Here is a 17,591-nt window from a genome sequence, read left to right on the forward strand (position 1 = left end):
ATGGATGAAGCTGTACACTGGAAAATAAAAATAAATCATTATTCTCGAGAATAAAGTGCTGTGGGTTTTCCACTCATTGATTACAAAAGCAAAGTGTTTTCCAGGTAAACCCTGTATGCCTACCCTATGAGGACACATTTTTTGGTCCCCATGAGGAAACAATATGTTTAATATATTTATATATGAACGTATATAAATAATACTAAGTGATTTTTTTGAAAATGTAAAAATGTAGAAAGTTTTATGTGATGGGTAGGGTTAGTGTAAGGGAATAGAATACAGTTTGAACAGTAGCCTATAAAAATCATGTCAAATCACCTTTATTTAAATAGCGCTTTTTACAATATAGCAGCTTTATAGTGATAACAGGAAAATAATGCAACAAAGTGTGTTTCTGCTGTACAGCAGATCTAGAAGAAAATAGCATCATAGTCTAGCTTAAGTTCAGTGATGGTTCATTTCTGTTGTAAAAAAGTTATTCATTTATAGTTCATTTATACAGCCGCTCTGGGGAAAACAGTGATGTCATCGTCCAGCTCAGTTCAGTTCTCATAATGGTGTCAATGCAGGCAGATCAATATTATTGTTGAATATTAAGTGTCCCCAACTAAGCAAGTCAAAATTTAGTTTCCATGTCTATGGAAAGTCCCCATAAAACACGAAAACACAACAGTGCAGGTGTGTGTAAATTCTTTTTCTCTTCTCTTTGGAAACTAAACTTCCATCATGTTTTGTATTTCTGTCCATGTCCATTTACCGTATAATTACAGACTCCACATAATTCTACTCTAATGCCTCCAGTGCAATATAATAATCATATTAGGTTTTATATTTTGTACTTCCAAAGATATTTGGTTCAAGTTTTCCCTGGTGTCTGCCCAATAAGCGGGTGGGCAATGTGCTTAATGTTTCGTCTTTACGTCACAACGAAACGGCTTATGACTCGGGTTGACAAACGATTCATTTCATTGACTCAGAGTCGACCCTTACTTTTGAAAGACAATAACTTTATATACGGTGCACTTTCAGATTTAAAACTTTGCAGGATGTTTTCATTGAGCTATCATGTTACACACTTCATGAAAGGTCATTTTCAAAAATCCATAATAGGGGCACTTTAATGCTGTGGCTGATCAGTGCATATTGCAGATATGAAACTAAATAAACATGCCATTTTTGCAACCCTATACCAAATTCATCTACAATAAGATGACAGAAATGCAGAAAGAAGTAATGAGAAAAGACCCAGACAGATATGAAGAGAAAAAAAGCAGATAAAGAGTGTATCTCCCAGCTGACAAATCAGAAAAAAGTAGTGAAGGATAAACAAAAGAAACAGAGGAAAAAAACAAATACTGAAGGCCTCAAATTAGTTTGTTGTTACAATAGAAATTCATAAATATATTAGTTTTTAATACAGTCTTTACTGCAATACCTCTACTATCTATCTTCAATAGATCTGTTTCTGTTTTTCTCAACATTTTTATGACATCATCCAATTTAACATTACTGGTACTCCATCATTACAGTATATTTTACTTCTTGATAAATATATGTGCATGATAAATGGCACAAAGCTTCATGCGCTCGTCATCTCGTATTGAAACAAAAAGTGTGTAAACGTAGCTAATGTTATTCACAGTGTTGTGGCTGATCAGTGTAAAACGGCAATAGAATTGTAAATAATGAAGTGATGACTGAATCAATTTATGTTTTTTTTTTTCACAAGATACTGGCAGGAGTATGTTCTTGTACTTGAAATAGAAGAAGGATTAAAGCCTCCTTCAACTTTTCATCTCCTGCGTTCTACCAAATGTTGCAGTTTGATGTTGAAATATATCAATAACCATAGGAAAAAAATAGTGTTAATTATGAATTCTATCTATACAACCTAAAATAGGTATGTTTTCTTACCTAAAATTGAAAATCATCCCAGGAAAGATTCAGGCCTTTTTCCACCGTCATTCAGATTATGCAGTTTGTTGTTTCAATTCAAATAAAAACAATAGTGTTAATTATAAGTTCCATTAACAACCTAAAATAGGAACTTTTCCTTACCTGAAATGAAAAGTCATGCCTATTTCCACTTTCCACCTTCATTCAAATGTTGCAGTTCGTTGTTTCATTAAGAGGAAAAGTTTGTGTTAATTATGAGTTCCATTAACAACCTAAAACTAGGAACGTGTTCTTCCCTGAAATTGAAAATAATTGCAAGAAAGATTCAGGCCTCTTTCCACGTTTATTCACATCAATAATCTGACTATGAATCCTAGGCTAATAAATGTGTTAGAATGAGTTTTCGGTTTGTTCCTGCATGTTTGTCTCTATTCTTTCTTATCATCTCTTCAGTCAGTGTTCAGCTCGAGACTCAATCAGTTCCCGCCTTTGCAGTTCTAGAGTTCTGTGACATCATAGCATGGTTTAAACCAGACAGCAGAGGGCAGCAGCAAGCGACAATTTGTTCTCATGACAACCAGATGATTGTCTGAAAGACGTTCAATAAACTTGAAATGATAAAGAAACAGCTGCTAGCTGATTGTAGCAAACAGTTAGGCCTAGCCTACTTCTCAAGTTTAATGATGTTTGTGGAACATAAAAAATATTTCGAAGAATACTGGTGGTAACATGGAAACCTGTTTGTGTGTGTAATGTGTGTCTCACACACACACCATGTTGTAAATTTGACAAAACTGTATTTTATGACACATACTCATGGTGAAAAATATTTGTATAAAAAGTTGGTTTCCATAAAAATGTATTCCAAAAAGCATGGTTCATTAAAATGTAATAGGCTACATATGTGACTCTGGATCACAAAACCAGTCATAAGTCATACTTGTATATTTGTGGCAATAACCAACAATTCATTGTATGGGTCAAAATTATAGTTTTTTTTTCTTTTATGCCAAAAATCATTAGGATATCAAGTAAAGATCATGTTACATGAAGATATTTTGTAAATTTCCTACCATAAATATATATAATACATTTATTTTTGTGAGTGAATGCAGCACAATCGTGAATATAAATGGACAACTTTAAAGGCCATTTTCTCAATGTTTTGATTTTTTTGCACCCTCAGATTCCAGATTTTCAAACAGTTGTATATCTGCCAAATACTGCCCTATATACTAACAAACCATACATCAATGGAAAGCTTATTTGTTCATGTGTAAAATTGACCCATATGACTGGTTTTGTGGTCCAGGCTCACATATAAAAAAAATAAAACTAAAAATAAACATTTCTAAATTTACCGTACAGGAACATTTCATCAGTTGCTCGGTCTATGAAAAAATAAGTTGAGCATAGCAAAGTCTGTACTTTTCATTACAGCTGAGTTTGTTAAGGTAAAAGGATAAAAAAGGACAACATGTACTTAAAAAAGCTTGTTCAAGTCAATTCTATATTGACAATAAAGTGTGACATTTTAGTGTGACATTAATATTATTATTATTTTATTAAATTGTTTAAGCAAACCAAATGTGTTTTCACGTAAAGGTAAAAAATGAGTTTTAAGGTAAAATTCAGGTAAAAAACATATACTTTTTTCCTCAACTACAGACAATGCACTATGTGGTACAGTACAAATATTTTGAATGTCCCTTATTTTCCTATAAAGAACCAAGATTTCCCCTTATTTTGCTTTGCTTGAAGTTGGCTACCTAATAGTCAAACAAATCAATGTAGGCTATTGAGTTTCTAAATAACAAAGGCATGCAAACTGCAGCCTACAAATGACTTGATTTTTTTAATTAAGTTGAAGTAATTTAACGACATTTGATTTAATTTAGTAATGTTGTCGTGTTTTCATTTAGCTTGTAAGCCTATGTATTACTCATTGCGTAATGCATTTGAGACTCTGTCCTGAGGGCGTTTTGAAGGAACAACCTGTCTCAGAATCATATCTAAGCACGACAATGTGTGTTAATAACTAACATAAAAATTCTCAAGTTTTAAGTAGGCTAAATAATAAGTTTGTGTAAAACGATATCTTCCTCGACAGGGTCGCGGAGCGGAGAAAGATCTTGAACGGCGTTTGAGGAATAATGTGACCAGGAAATGCGAACAGATTTTTTTTTTGACTGCAAGCAATAAATCACCTTCTTCCCTGTCGACAGGGCTGTGCCATCTCGTGACAGCGGTCAAAGGGGTTTCTCAAGCTCACAGAATGGACGAAACGCTTCGTCTCAAGTCCACTCAACATCCACTAGAATGAGATTGACCCTATGGATCACTGATCGATATACTGCTTCAATTTAACTTGATCTAGGCTACACATACGGGACTGATTAACAATTTCACGATGGGAGACTTCAGAGAAAGGTTTTTATTGTGCTGTCAGAGCACTTTCCCGTGTTTCAGAGACCCTGCGGATGACACCTCACCTCCCACCGTGAAACCGCGTATTGAAGTGATAAAGAATGAGTTTGCGAAGGCGCCTGTCCGGGAGTTACCGCCGACACCTGTGGAGAAACCCGGCTACGTTTACGTCGCGCTGTACGACTACACGGCGCGCACGGACGATGACCTGAGCTTTAACGCAGGGGATAAACTGGAGCCTCTCACTAAAGGCGATGACTGGTGGATGGCGAGAGGAATCACCGGGATTTCGGCGAACAAAGAGGGATACATTCCTGCTAACTATGTTGTACCCGTGGAAAGCCTCGATGCTGAACCGTAAGTTTATGTGGAAACCCTGAAACTGTATGTGACATACAGTATTGTCAGTCTTAAAATGGATTTAATATAGAAGTATACCCGTGATTGTATATAATTCATGCTTTTTTAAAGATAAGATCAGTTGGGATACAGGGGATCACATTGTGGTTTTGTTAGGAAGTATTTCCCTGAATGAGTTATGGTTAGAAATAGGGGTGTAACGATACATGCGACGATTCCATTTATCACGATACGATATTATTGCGATACTCCAAGATGTTAAAGGTTAACAAAAATGTAGCCTACTGTTGATTAAAATGCTAAATTTGGTTGTACATTGTGGGTGTAAATGAATAGGCTTGGACCCAAAGTAGGTGACACCATAATAAATAAATAAAATAATCATGCTTCTGAAGCTAAACATACAGAATTATTTTAGACGAATATGCTTGCACTCTGTCACTGACTAGATATATTTAAAATAATGTAGGCCACTATTTACTGGTAACATAAGACATTTGGCATTATCAGAACCCACAAATATCCCCCCATTTCATTATTATACATTATTCAACAATGTATAGGCTATAGTAGTTTAATGTAGAACGGACAGTAAAACTCTCACACAGAAATTGTCATTTTGGGTGACCTATCCATGATACATATTGATGCATTTTTGTATTGTGATTTATTGTGACACAATGTATTGTTACACTCCTAGTCAGAGATGATCTCCTGCTTTTCTCAACGCACATGACATGATTATGTCAATTATAGGCTATTTACCAGAGTCCATGACCTTCCTGAAAATCTCAAACAGAATTAGTCATCTCTTTTTAATTCATACCAGCAGTACAAATAACTAGCACTCTATGAAGTAGCCTAATTGTATAACCGGTATTGTAATGCAGTGCTTCTCAAACCTGTCCTCATTGTCCTGTATAAAAGGGAGGGACCCCGACCACTGCACATTTTGAATGTGTCCCTCACCTAACACTCTTGATTCAACTCATCAGCGCATTAGAACAGACTGCAAGACTTGAATTGGGTGTGTCTGATAAGGGGGATATCCAAAATGTGCAATAGTGGGGGACAGGTTTGAGAAGCGCTTTTGTAATGTATAAGAGTGTATTGTATTTGTAATGCATGCATAGACACCCTGGACATCCTAGAGTAATTGAAACCAACTCTGCATTCAGCAATAGTATGAGGATTCCTGGTGGCAGATTCTGTTTCTATTGTCTGTTGATTCTTTAAGGGAAGCTGGTTAATGTTCAGTGGATAACCAGGAAGTATTGAGCCTGTTAATGATTCCTAAGATCTGTGCACTATAAGTGCCATAAACTGATTTTAAAAAAAAAAGAAAAAAAGTACATTGAAATAAATTGTTTACATTTTTATTTTATTATGCTATACTTGTAATTGAGTTATCGAAGAGGGTTCTTTCTTTTTCAGTATTAGTAATTCTGATAATGATCAACATTTGTTGTGTGTGATGTTATCTCTCGCTTAAGGCTAGTATGCTTTGTCACTTTGGTACACAGAATAGTTTCTGTCGTGTGTATGTACTTTCCAGTTTTTCCAGTTCTGCCACCAACTACGTAATGTGCTTGAGTGTAAATTTGTTTTGTAGCTATTTGACATACTTTCAGTCATGTAGTCTGTTGACAAGACTTTATTACAGCTCATTGTACTGCTGGTAGGTGACAGCATCATGTGTCAGCAAATGTTTAGCTAAAGATTCAGACATTACTAAAACCTGCTGGACACAAGGTCTCTGCAATGTGTATATGTCAACAATCATAAAAACTGAGGAAACCAAAGGTTAGTTTATGATATAATAAGAATTTCATAGTCTTTGTTTGAACTTGCCCAATTGTTATCTAGACCTGCAGTGGTTCTCAGCTGGCTTTGCTTGAGAAGTTCAGAACGCATGATATTAGGCCCTGTTGTTTACACCCTAAGATGTGTTTTAGTCGATTCGGATCACACAAGTAGACGAGGGAGACACATTCCTGTTTACATCTGGTGTTTAATCCATCTCTTTTGTCCACTTTCAAACACTTCTGTCCTGATTTCTTCGAGGGAAGGGTTTATGGGCGGGAAAATGTTTGGGTTTTTTCAGATCTTTCAATCTGTTGGACAAAAAAGCTTGAGCAATTTTCATATGAATGTGACCAGAGACGATGGGAAAGAGCAATAGCTTTAGTTTCTGCTCTGACAGACGCAAGACCAGCCGAACACTGTGAGTTGTGTGTTAGAAATCAGGAATGATGAGAAGAGAACATTGTGCTTGGTACGTTTTTCATCTTCAAGCCAAACTTGGTTCCTCAGCCGACAAAGTTTAAATCCCGTCTGGCTAGAGCTCTTCCCATAATGTTTATGCATTAGATCAGCAGGCAGAGAGAAGACGGTCTTTTGTGGCTGTTTGAACGCATTCATCCACATGAGCGTTTACACTACGAAAGCAATCCTGTATTTAGCTTCGTCCACTTGTGATCTGATCGGCCAAAACGCATCTTAATACCAGAGGCCTATAGCATGAAGCCGGTGTAGGTGGCTAGCCAGGTATGTTTCAGTGTTGTTTGCGCCAACCCTGGGTTTCAGGCACCATGAAAGTGGTTTGGCTTTTAGCAGTGTTCATCGCCATAGTAACTTACGCTCCACGGCTAACCTGGTCCGGGTCAGGTGATGTTCCAGGTAAGAGGTTGCAAACCGAACTTGGACCAATCAGCTGTGAGCAAAGTGACACATGTCTGATGCGATAGTCACTCCACCTGTTTCTTCTTCAAATTAAAGATCACTACATAGAAAATGATTTTTAAAAACAAAATCTTCTGGCTTTTAGTAATGCTTATTTAGAATAATAATTTTGTATACCCTTTATCGATCACACATGTACAATTTTAGTTGATCAATTATTATTACGCACAGTTTAAATTAATAAAGGTAATATAAATATAGAATCTATAGATAAAGCTATTAAATGACTACATGTGAGCTTAAATGTTCAATTCTCTCTATACCTTTATCAACTAACTAACTTCACAACTTTTACTTGCACTGATATAGCAAGACTTTTTCTTTTAGTTGTCCTCTTTCATAGACAGCTATTTTCTTCTTGCTGTGTAAATTTGTTTAAATTCTTAATAGCCTATTTTTCAATCTCGTAATATTCGGCAGAAGAGAGAAATGAATCGCAGTTTCACTCCTTCTAAGCATGTGATTGGCTGTTCACTGCTGACATCACACCTAAACTCCTAAACTCAGGATCAAAGCCTGAGTTGACAGAGGAAGTTGATGATCAGCATCATAGTACCAACAAAGCCTGGTTGAATTGGTTTGGTTTTGTAAACTCAAAAACTAATCCTATAACCCTGAGTTTGTTCAGCTACCATCATGGTACAGGCCCCAGGTGTGAACAGGGCCTTACACTGGATATGAAGTGGTGACCAACACATTAACAATTAAAAATTGTCCTTAAAATCAAACATTGAAATGTATTAACATTATCAGGAACGGCACAGGCCTAGCAATTCGCCAATTTTTTAACATGGCATAAGCTGAATAGGAAAAGTAACAATCTTGCAAACTCATAAACAACAACAGAAGTGTGAATTACCAGTCTAACATATGAAACAAACACTGGGCTAAATATTGCATAACTAAATATTGTGTTAGCCATAACACATCAGTTTTTAGTACAAAGATTTCAGTACACCAAAGGAAAAAGGAAAAGTAAATTTCATTGTGTGACCTCTAATATTGGGTGATATCAAGCTCAAATAACGTTGTGCTGCTCTTCCACCGCAGATGGTATTTTCCAGAAACGAAGCGCTTGGAAGCCGAGAAGATGTTGATGTCTCCAGAAAACAACAACAATGGAGCTTTTCTAATAAGAAACTGTGAAAGCCAAGCAGGAGAACTCTCACTCTCAGGTACATTAACCTATTTTGAATTCCTTAATAATATTTCACATGTGAAGCTGTGAAACTATACATGTTATTATGGGGTTGTTTTTTGACGTGAAATAAAAAAATAAAAGTAAAAATCTCTAAAAAGAACTGTTGCTCTCAAATACGATGTTTTGTCAAAGTTACTGTTTGGCAATGCAAGTAGGGCTGTCTCATATCACAATATAAGTCATCTCATATCCCGATAACCAAATATATCACGTTATAGTACCTTTTCTGTAAATTCAATCAATTAATAGTTTATATATATATATTTACCACATGGAAAATACTTTCTTTTAGTATATACAAACTAAAAGAATAGAATAGAAATGTTATAGCCACTGTAATTTCTTGAACATCAAAACATTCAAACGCAGAGCGAGGGTTTAAACTTTAATTTGGAAAACAACAGTTTGCATATTAGGAAACATTGATGTTATTAGGTTTATAAATGTTTTACATTACAAATCTGGTGAAATAGTGCTCGTTGCGTTCCCAGATGAACGTTATAAAGCAACAGTATGCAGAGATGGAGCTTGTTAACTGAGCTGCAGTTTTTGAAACCGGTCGAATAATACGGTTCACGGATTCTCGTCCATGGAATGCGCCACTTCCGGTATTTTTTCCAGGTAATCAGCAGGGGATGATTGCAATTGAAGATTTTTTGAAAACGAGTACTTGAATTTAATTGAGGAATCGTGACAGCCCTAAATGCAAGTGCCTGAAACAGTCTTTCAACTTATTTGTTGAATGTTGATTTGTAACATTTCAAGATCATAAAAATGCCTAGTTTCCTTAATGTTTTTATGTACATTTTTTGGCTTTTCAAATGAATGTTATCAATAAGCTAGTGTGTCCCAAACCAATGACAAAATTCGCATTTAGAAGATATAAGCATTCAAAACGTTTAGTCTCTCACTTTTTTCATTTGTTTCATGCTAAAATGTGGATGTTGGGTTAAAAGATTTAGCTCTCATCAAAAGCACAACTTAAGTTAAAGAATTTGAAATGTTTTTTTCAAACCATATCTGCTTCCTGATTAGTGACAAGAAATATATACAAGTGTTTCCTCGTTCCAGAGTCTTAGCGTCATTTCACATGTTTTTTTAATTGCTCATAATCTTCAACAAAATTGACATTTAAAGATCATGAGGTAATCTTGTGATGTAGACTCTGCTCAAGGTGCCTGTTTATAGCAGCAGCCAATGTCACTGATCAGTGATTACTCACCAACTTATTAACACTTGAATGTATCCTGAGCTTTCAGTGCCACTCCCTGTATCACAGATCGATCTCAAACTACACAAGGAGCGCAGCCTAATTCCTCAGTCCACCAATGAAATATTGTCACTATAGAGCTGGTAAGTCCCGCCCCTTCCGTAAAACCCCGCTGGACCTCTAGGTTGAAAAATCGTCAATGCAAGTGAATGGGAGAAAATAATTATTTTCTGGTCCCGTTTGAATTGTGCCATGAATGTGAACATATGTTGTCTGTGAATTTTTTTCATGTTACGAGTTTGACAGTATATGGTATGATTCTTCGGCTAGCAGTTGTGGAAAAGACATAACGAGAAAGACTACATGTCGCCTATGTGACGTCACCCCATAAAGTTGACTTACCCGTGGTTTTCGCCAACCTCAACGATTTTGTCCTCTCCCTGAAAGAAGGCGGTGAAGTGCACCAAAGACACAGTCATGTTTAGCGGGATCCGTGAGCTAGTGTCCGTGTGCGAATGGTGGTGACGTTTCAAACGCGTCGAAAGCAGCGAAGAGTTGTAGTCCACAAAGTGCTCTCACACAAAGTCTAACCGTATCAAACTTCTACCCGCTAAATTGTAGCATTCTTCACACGAAAGATTATATAAAAAATTCACAGACAACATATGTTCACATTCATGGCACAATTCAAACGGGACCAGAAAATAATTATTTTCTCCCATTCACTCGCATTGACGATTTTTCAACCTAGAGGTCCAGCGGGGTTAAGCGAAGGGGGCGGGACTTACCAGCTCTATATTTCTAGATTTGAGAGTGTGCACTTTGTTCTCAGATAATGTTTTATTGATTGAAGGGCCATTCACACCAAGAACAATAACTATAAAGATAACTGTAAATTAGGGCTGGGCAATATGGTCAAAAAAAATTTCATGTTAAAATTGTTCATATCAGTCGATATCGATAATTATCACGATTAATGTTAAATTTTTATTTCTTTATTCGTAATTTTTTTCTGCTGAGTGAAATGTGTAGACAGTTAATTGTGATTGTAACTCTTTATTGTCAGCACATGACACAAACTTGTGGGTGAACGTTTCACAAATCAAGTAGTATATTCAAAATATTTATATTGATTTAAACATATTATATTATATGACTGAGACATTCGACAGGAAAATTATTGAGCAAGCGCATTAAAGCAGGGTGGGTTCTGATTGGCTATCAATGTTTTTATTTTTTAATCAGCGGAAGAAAACTGTTTTGAAGTTGATTCCAACAATATTGTTCCTCTGTGCCATTATAATTAAAGTTGTGATGTGGACTATTCTTAAGAAAAACTATTTTCTTTTTTGTTACCGTTATAGCTATCGTCCTTGGTGTGAACGGGCCTTAACAGTGGATTGAATGCCTGGTTTCCCCCAGAGTAGATCAGTTGGGTAGATCACAATATTTGTTTTATTGTTAAAGTGGTCTGCCATCTAAAAGTTAGAGAGCTAGTAATATACTGGTCTGTGTAGTTCAGTATTGGAGGACTGTGGTTATAGAGTAAATGTAATTATTACTAGTTCAAGTCCAAAAGCGTTTTTTAAGGCTGAACACTTTCCGCAATGAATAGATATCTCAATCTACAATCCCATGGTTGCAATCAATCATTTTAATGCATTTAGATATAAAGGCTTATTTTTCTATTGTGGTACAGCAAAATCAGGACTAGAAACATTACATTTAAAAGTAGCTGTTCCCTGCACTGGTTACTTTGAAAAAGCTATTTATGTTTTCTTATTAGTCCATCTTTCATCATGAGTTCTGTACTGGGTTTCTTGATGTGCTCTCTGTCTCTTTTGTAGTGATGCACCAAGGAAAAGTGAAGCATTATAAGATCAGAAAGTTGGATAATGGTGGCTACTATGTGTCAAGGACTCAGAATTTTACCACACTGAGAGATCTAGTGGAGCACTACTCCAGATATGAAGATGGCCTCTGTGTTCGTTTGGCAGAACCCTGCAAAAAAGTGTGTAACATTCTCTACTACATCGATAATTTGTTCTGTCAAAGAAAAGTTTGAACGTTTTTTTTTTTTTTAGCAAAAATAATCTGTGAGTATTACTGAGTAAAATGGAAACTTTGGATAAAAGCGTCTGCTAAATGACTAAATGTAAATGTAAAATGTAATTTGATATTTTTATTTGTTTGAAGAATGTGATACAATTATAAAATTATACAAACATATTTGACCTCAGAATACAGCAACTGACCTATTAGAATAGTACGTCAAGGAGCTATTCAGTTCAATTTTCAAATGAATATTCAATCCAATACATATTTCCTTGCTTTTGTTTGTGTGTACTAGACAATAGCTCCAGAAACTCATGGTCTGTCTTATAACACTGTGGATCATTGGGAGATCCCACGTTCCTCTTTAAAACTCCTGATGAAGTTGGGAGCGGGGCAGTTTGGGGAGGTCTTTGAAGGCAGATGGAATGACACAACAGCTGTTGCAGTCAAAACACTCAAACCAGGTACATACACAAACAGAGACAAGATGGATACACATATGTGTATGATAGACATAACTCCAAACATACATGCACATGGCTTGATTATAGGGCTTCTGTATGTGTTATAGGAACTATGGATCCAAAAGACTTCCTGCGAGAAGCTCAGATGATGAAGAGACTCCGTCACCCCAAACTAATCCAGCTATATGCTGTCTGCACTAGGGAAGAGCCCATCTACATCGTCACAGAGCTCATGAGCAACGGAAGCCTTCTAGAATATCTGAAAAGTAAGACACACTCGCATGTGCTACACGTCTGCATGACAAAAATCATCAAAAATCAATTTCCCTCAATATGATTATTCATTTTGGATTAATAGAATTTACATTAAAATACCCCACCTTTTTTATGTAGGGTAACTGTATACCATATTCTTGTACAGTACAAGTTTTTGGATGAAATTCTATGGAAAATTGATTCAATTATACACAAAAAAAGCTAAATGAAATACAAAATGTTGACACAACAGGAGCAGGCTTTAATCAATAAGTTTCATAATTAGCATCAGCTGTAATTGTGATGTACACTGTTTTTTAGGCTAATACATAGGAGAATTATTGTGTGTGATTATTATGGATAATACATACAAACATATAATATTGTTGTTGCTGTCATTTTATAAAAATAATAGGCCATTGAAGTTTGTTTGTTAAAACAGGCGTTTCCATTGGTCAGACTTCCAAATTTCAAACAATACAATTGGTTGAGTTAATATTGCTTGTTGATTTGGCCCAGGCGCTCAAACAAACAGAACAAATGTTTTGATTGAGCCACAGTGTTTACACTTTTCTGAGAAATCAACCTATGAATGGCTTAGTTACCAGTAAAGCACTGCTTTGATGGCAGAAGAGGTCATTTACAGTTGGAGAGAGGGAGGAGCACAGTTTACACAGGCTATTATGCTTCCTTATTGCCATATTTTAAATGTCAATCATGAATGGCGTTAGTAGCAGGTATAATACAGTTGCGGTCACCTTGCAGAATCTGCAACATTTTATTTATGTTTTAATCAAAATAAGAGGGACCATAAAATGCCTTAACTTCTGAAGGGTAGTAAATGTAGTAATTGGAAAATATGATCTTTATACAAAATAAGAAAAATGGACACATTCTTAGTTTACTGACCCAGCTCTTAATGCATCATGTTGCCTTCTTGAGCATCAGTTAATGTCTGCAGCTTTTGTATTAGTTGTGTTTGAGTCTAGACCATAGAAAAATGGAACAATCTCCCCATTTCTTTGATGGGCAGAATATATTACATTAAAATGAATATCTTACCAAAAATGAATTACCTTTCTTTGATGACCCCTGTTTCCCCCCCTCTAGCTGTTTTTTTTTTTTTTTTTTTTTTTAATACAATTGTTAATACCTTCTACTGGAAAGGATGGAAACCAAGAATCAAACTCACATCTCTCTATTAGTGTTACTCGATCTTAGTGCTGCATTTGATACCACTGAATACAACATTCTTTTAAAATCACACAAAAATGATGTTGGCATTAGTGGAATTGCATTAGCATGGTTTAAATCTTACAGACCGTTATCAGTTTGTTGCAGTAAATTAAGAGATGTCTTATTGATCACAAGTTCAGTATGGTGTACCACAAGGCTCAGTACTAGGACCGTTGCTGTTCACCCTGTACATGCTACCCTTGGGAGATATCATTAGGAAGCATGGCATTAGTTTTCACTGTTATGCTGATGATACTCAGCTCTATATTTCTTTACGCCCTGACGCAACTTACCAATTCCTAAAATGAATGCAATGCATAGCTGATATAAAAAACTGGATGACTAGTAATTTCCTACTACTAAATTCTGAGAAAACAGTGTTTCTAATTATTGGACAAAAAACCTCTGTACGTAGTAACCTATTCTAGGTTTTTTGTCCAATAATGTGTCTTAACAACATGCAAAACGCTGTTCTCTCTGACAGTGCTGCTGAGGTTATGATGACCCACATCACAGTCATGGATTCATTTCAGACAAACATGTTGATGGAGGGTCTGCAGCCCTCTTCATTTGATGTGTGTTAACTGTATGCCTCGGTAATACATCAATTGTATTTATTGCATATTCTCTCTCTATCTTTCTCTCATACAGAAGACAGAGGTGCTTCTCTGCAAATGTCTGATCTGATAGAAATGTCAGCACAAGTGGCTGCTGGCATGGCATACTTAGAGTTTCAGAACTACATTCACAGGGATCTTGCGGCGCGAAACGTTCTGGTAGGAGATAACAATGTGTGCAAGGTTGCCGACTTTGGCCTGGCACGAGTTATTCAGGTGAGAAATAGTCTAAATTTTTATAAGAAGGCTTGACTTCCTTAGCTTGCCTGAAGGGCAGTGGTTCTTAAACGGGGGTGGCAAGCCAAAAATGGCTCACTGTCATGATAGTGCGGACAGTAGGGAAAATAGAAATGTAGACAGTAGAAATGTAGGGTACATGCAAAGAATAACAAGCAACTAATACATAGGAATATTAATAACCTTAGCAACTTTTAAAAGGGAGGAGTTAATGCTTCCCATACCTTTTGCTGTGACATCAAAGGTTGTATATTTCAATATGTGGCCCAGTGCTAATCCAATTCTGCTTTCGGTTATTCATTTACAAAACGGTTAATTTCCCTATTCAGCTTCTGTCATTTCATTAAATTTGCATGCTGTTGAAATGAAATCTGGGTTCTGATGCAAACCATTTGAGAACCACTGCAATAGTGTATGCCCTGATTTTATATAAATAATACAAAAAACTGTACTTTTAATTTCCCCACTGCATGTTCCCTATAGATGGACACCGAGGACAGTGGTGAGAACGTTTATGAGGCCAAAGAAGGAGCCAAGTTTCCAGTGAAATGGACTGCGCCCGAGGCCATGCTCGAGAACAAATTTACCATCAAATCTGACGTCTGGTCTTTTGGGGTCCTACTGTATGAAATTATGACTTTTGGACAAATGCCTTACCCAAGTACGTCTTTATGATATATTATTGGACTTTTTGGGGATGTTGATAATGCTGAGGCAAAGTTTTGTTGGAATAATACAAGCTTGTTGAAAAAAAATCTATATTTTTGGCAACACTACATTGCACTTAGTTTATTATTTTAGATGCCTTTTTAAAAGATTACAATTGAAAAATGTATATAAAATTCAACCCGCTAAAGTGGCAAGTAGGAGAGACTGCGTTACACTCCACCGCTGAAATACACTCGCATCAGCGGGTTGGCGGGTGTTAATGCCAAGCCATGGTTGGGAGTTATTTAATAAAATAGTCTGAATTACACACACCTTATACCAGCATTATTATTTTACTCTAGTCCGGTGAAGATTGAGACACCGCCGCCACTGCTGAGCTCTTCACATCCGCCTCTCTCATGGTGTGAACACTCTTGCGACTTTTGCATCACAAAAAATTTGAGTATTTTGTACATGTGTTTTGAGAACGAGGACATATCATGCTGTCCATCTACTTAATTTGGCTAGCCTGGCCCTGTACCATGTGACAGACCAATTTGTACCAAAATATACTATAGAGTTTTATTGACGTCAACAACAAGAGACGGGGAGTGATTTCACCTCCTTTTTAAGTCTCTCTATTTGATTAGTTTCATTTTATTGTTTGCATTTAGCATTGCTAACTTTTCCCCTTCTGACCTTGACAATATCAACACCCCCCACCCCACTGAGAACTACTGTTACATTCTATAATCATGTTGGACCTTGTCAAAGTATTGAAGAGTAATGATGTTGATTTTCTCTCTTTCTCCAGCCATGACAAACTATCAGGTGGTACAACAGTTGCCCAAAGGCTACAGGATGCCATGCCCTCTAAACTGCCCAAAATGTTTGTATGAAATCATGTGCGATTGCTGGAAGGATGTCCCTGCAGACAGACCTACCTTTGAAACTCTGCAGTGGAAACTCGAGGACTTCTTTGATATTGATGTCAGCGCTTACGATGATGCAAACCGCTACTAAAAGACACTACTACTTCCACACTTCCAAGCAAGCCTGAGATGCCATTGTAGTATAAAGTGAACAAAATGCCTTTATGCATTCTCAATGAACACATTTAATATGCTCAATGTATTTATCATGAACAAACGGCATTCGTTTAAGCTGATTCGTGTAGCTATTTAGATGTTTAAATACTTTCTCCCATCCCAGATTAATGTGCAGAGACAACTGTAGGTAACCCATTCATTGGTTGATTTACCTGGAAACTGTTCTGTTGGTTTAAACAGACATGTGGCGGTACTATCTTTTCTATCGACCAGTGACAAACTGGTGAAGGAGTGGGATGGATGTTTTTAGAAAACAATCATAATTTATGCAGGTCTGTTTTTTGAAACTATTGAAACCAATTTTGCACAAACAACAACACAATTCAGCTTTAAATCATATGTATACTCTGAGCCTTCTGATAGTGTTTTTTCAGTTTATGTAGGCATTTCTTTATTTGTTTCTGTGCGTATACTGTATGCCAGCAAAATCATGGTAGTTTAGTGTCACTTTACTTGCACTCATGCTGGCACCATGAAGTTTAAACTATTGAGGAATCATTATATAGATTCTGGGCGACGCATATATGGATCAGGTAGCAGCGTTGCCGGATTGAACAGCGAATGAGCCACTGCCTGTCGGCCTTACAGCATTACTGGCTCACAGGGAGGAATGCTCAGAATCCACTACATACAGTACATTTGCTTACAGCGTTAAGTTTTATGTGACAGTAAAGGCACATTGAGTCTAGACTCTCATTCAGGCCTTAGTGAAGACTGTAATTATTAGATGTACTGTACAGTTATAGTGGTTTTTAAATATGTTTAGATCTAAATAGTTTCTTTGAGGTTAATTTACAGACTGTGATTCTATTTCTCATTTTTTATAAGAGGATAAAATATACACTACCATTCAAAAGTGTGGGACAGTATGTTTTACAATTCAATTGTAATAACGTTTTACAGCCTCGACGGACATAAGAGAGTTCAAAACATTCAAATCTAACCAACCCCAAACCTTTGAATTGTATGTGTACAATTATACAAATACAGACCAAAAGAGTAGGCCTACAACTATTATGAATGTTAAATACATAATATTTCTTATTCTGCATTTGTAATTGAAGGTTGAAGTATATATTTAATATATTTTTAGTAATTCAGCAGATGAATAATGTTTACAGATGTGTATTCACT

At 36.3% G+C, this 17,591-nt stretch overlaps 1 protein-coding gene across 1 annotated transcript; it reads left to right on the forward strand.

Moving 5' to 3' along the window:
• Positions 1-3,893: 3,893 nt before the first annotated feature.
• frk (fyn-related Src family tyrosine kinase) lies at positions 3,894-17,591 on the forward strand. The gene is made up of 8 exons (XM_084432591.1): positions 3,894-4,680; positions 8,476-8,600; positions 11,684-11,847; positions 12,187-12,355; positions 12,463-12,621; positions 14,498-14,679; positions 15,184-15,361; positions 16,163-17,591. Exons 1-8 carry the CDS (start codon positions 4,307-4,309, stop codon positions 16,369-16,371), a joined length of 1,560 nt encoding a protein of 519 aa, XP_084288717.1. The 5' UTR covers positions 3,894-4,306; the 3' UTR covers positions 16,372-17,591.

Source organism: Rutilus rutilus (assembly GCF_951802725.1).
Source record: "Rutilus rutilus genome assembly, chromosome: 15".
NCBI classification, from domain to species: domain Eukaryota; kingdom Metazoa; phylum Chordata; class Actinopteri; order Cypriniformes; family Leuciscidae; genus Rutilus; species Rutilus rutilus.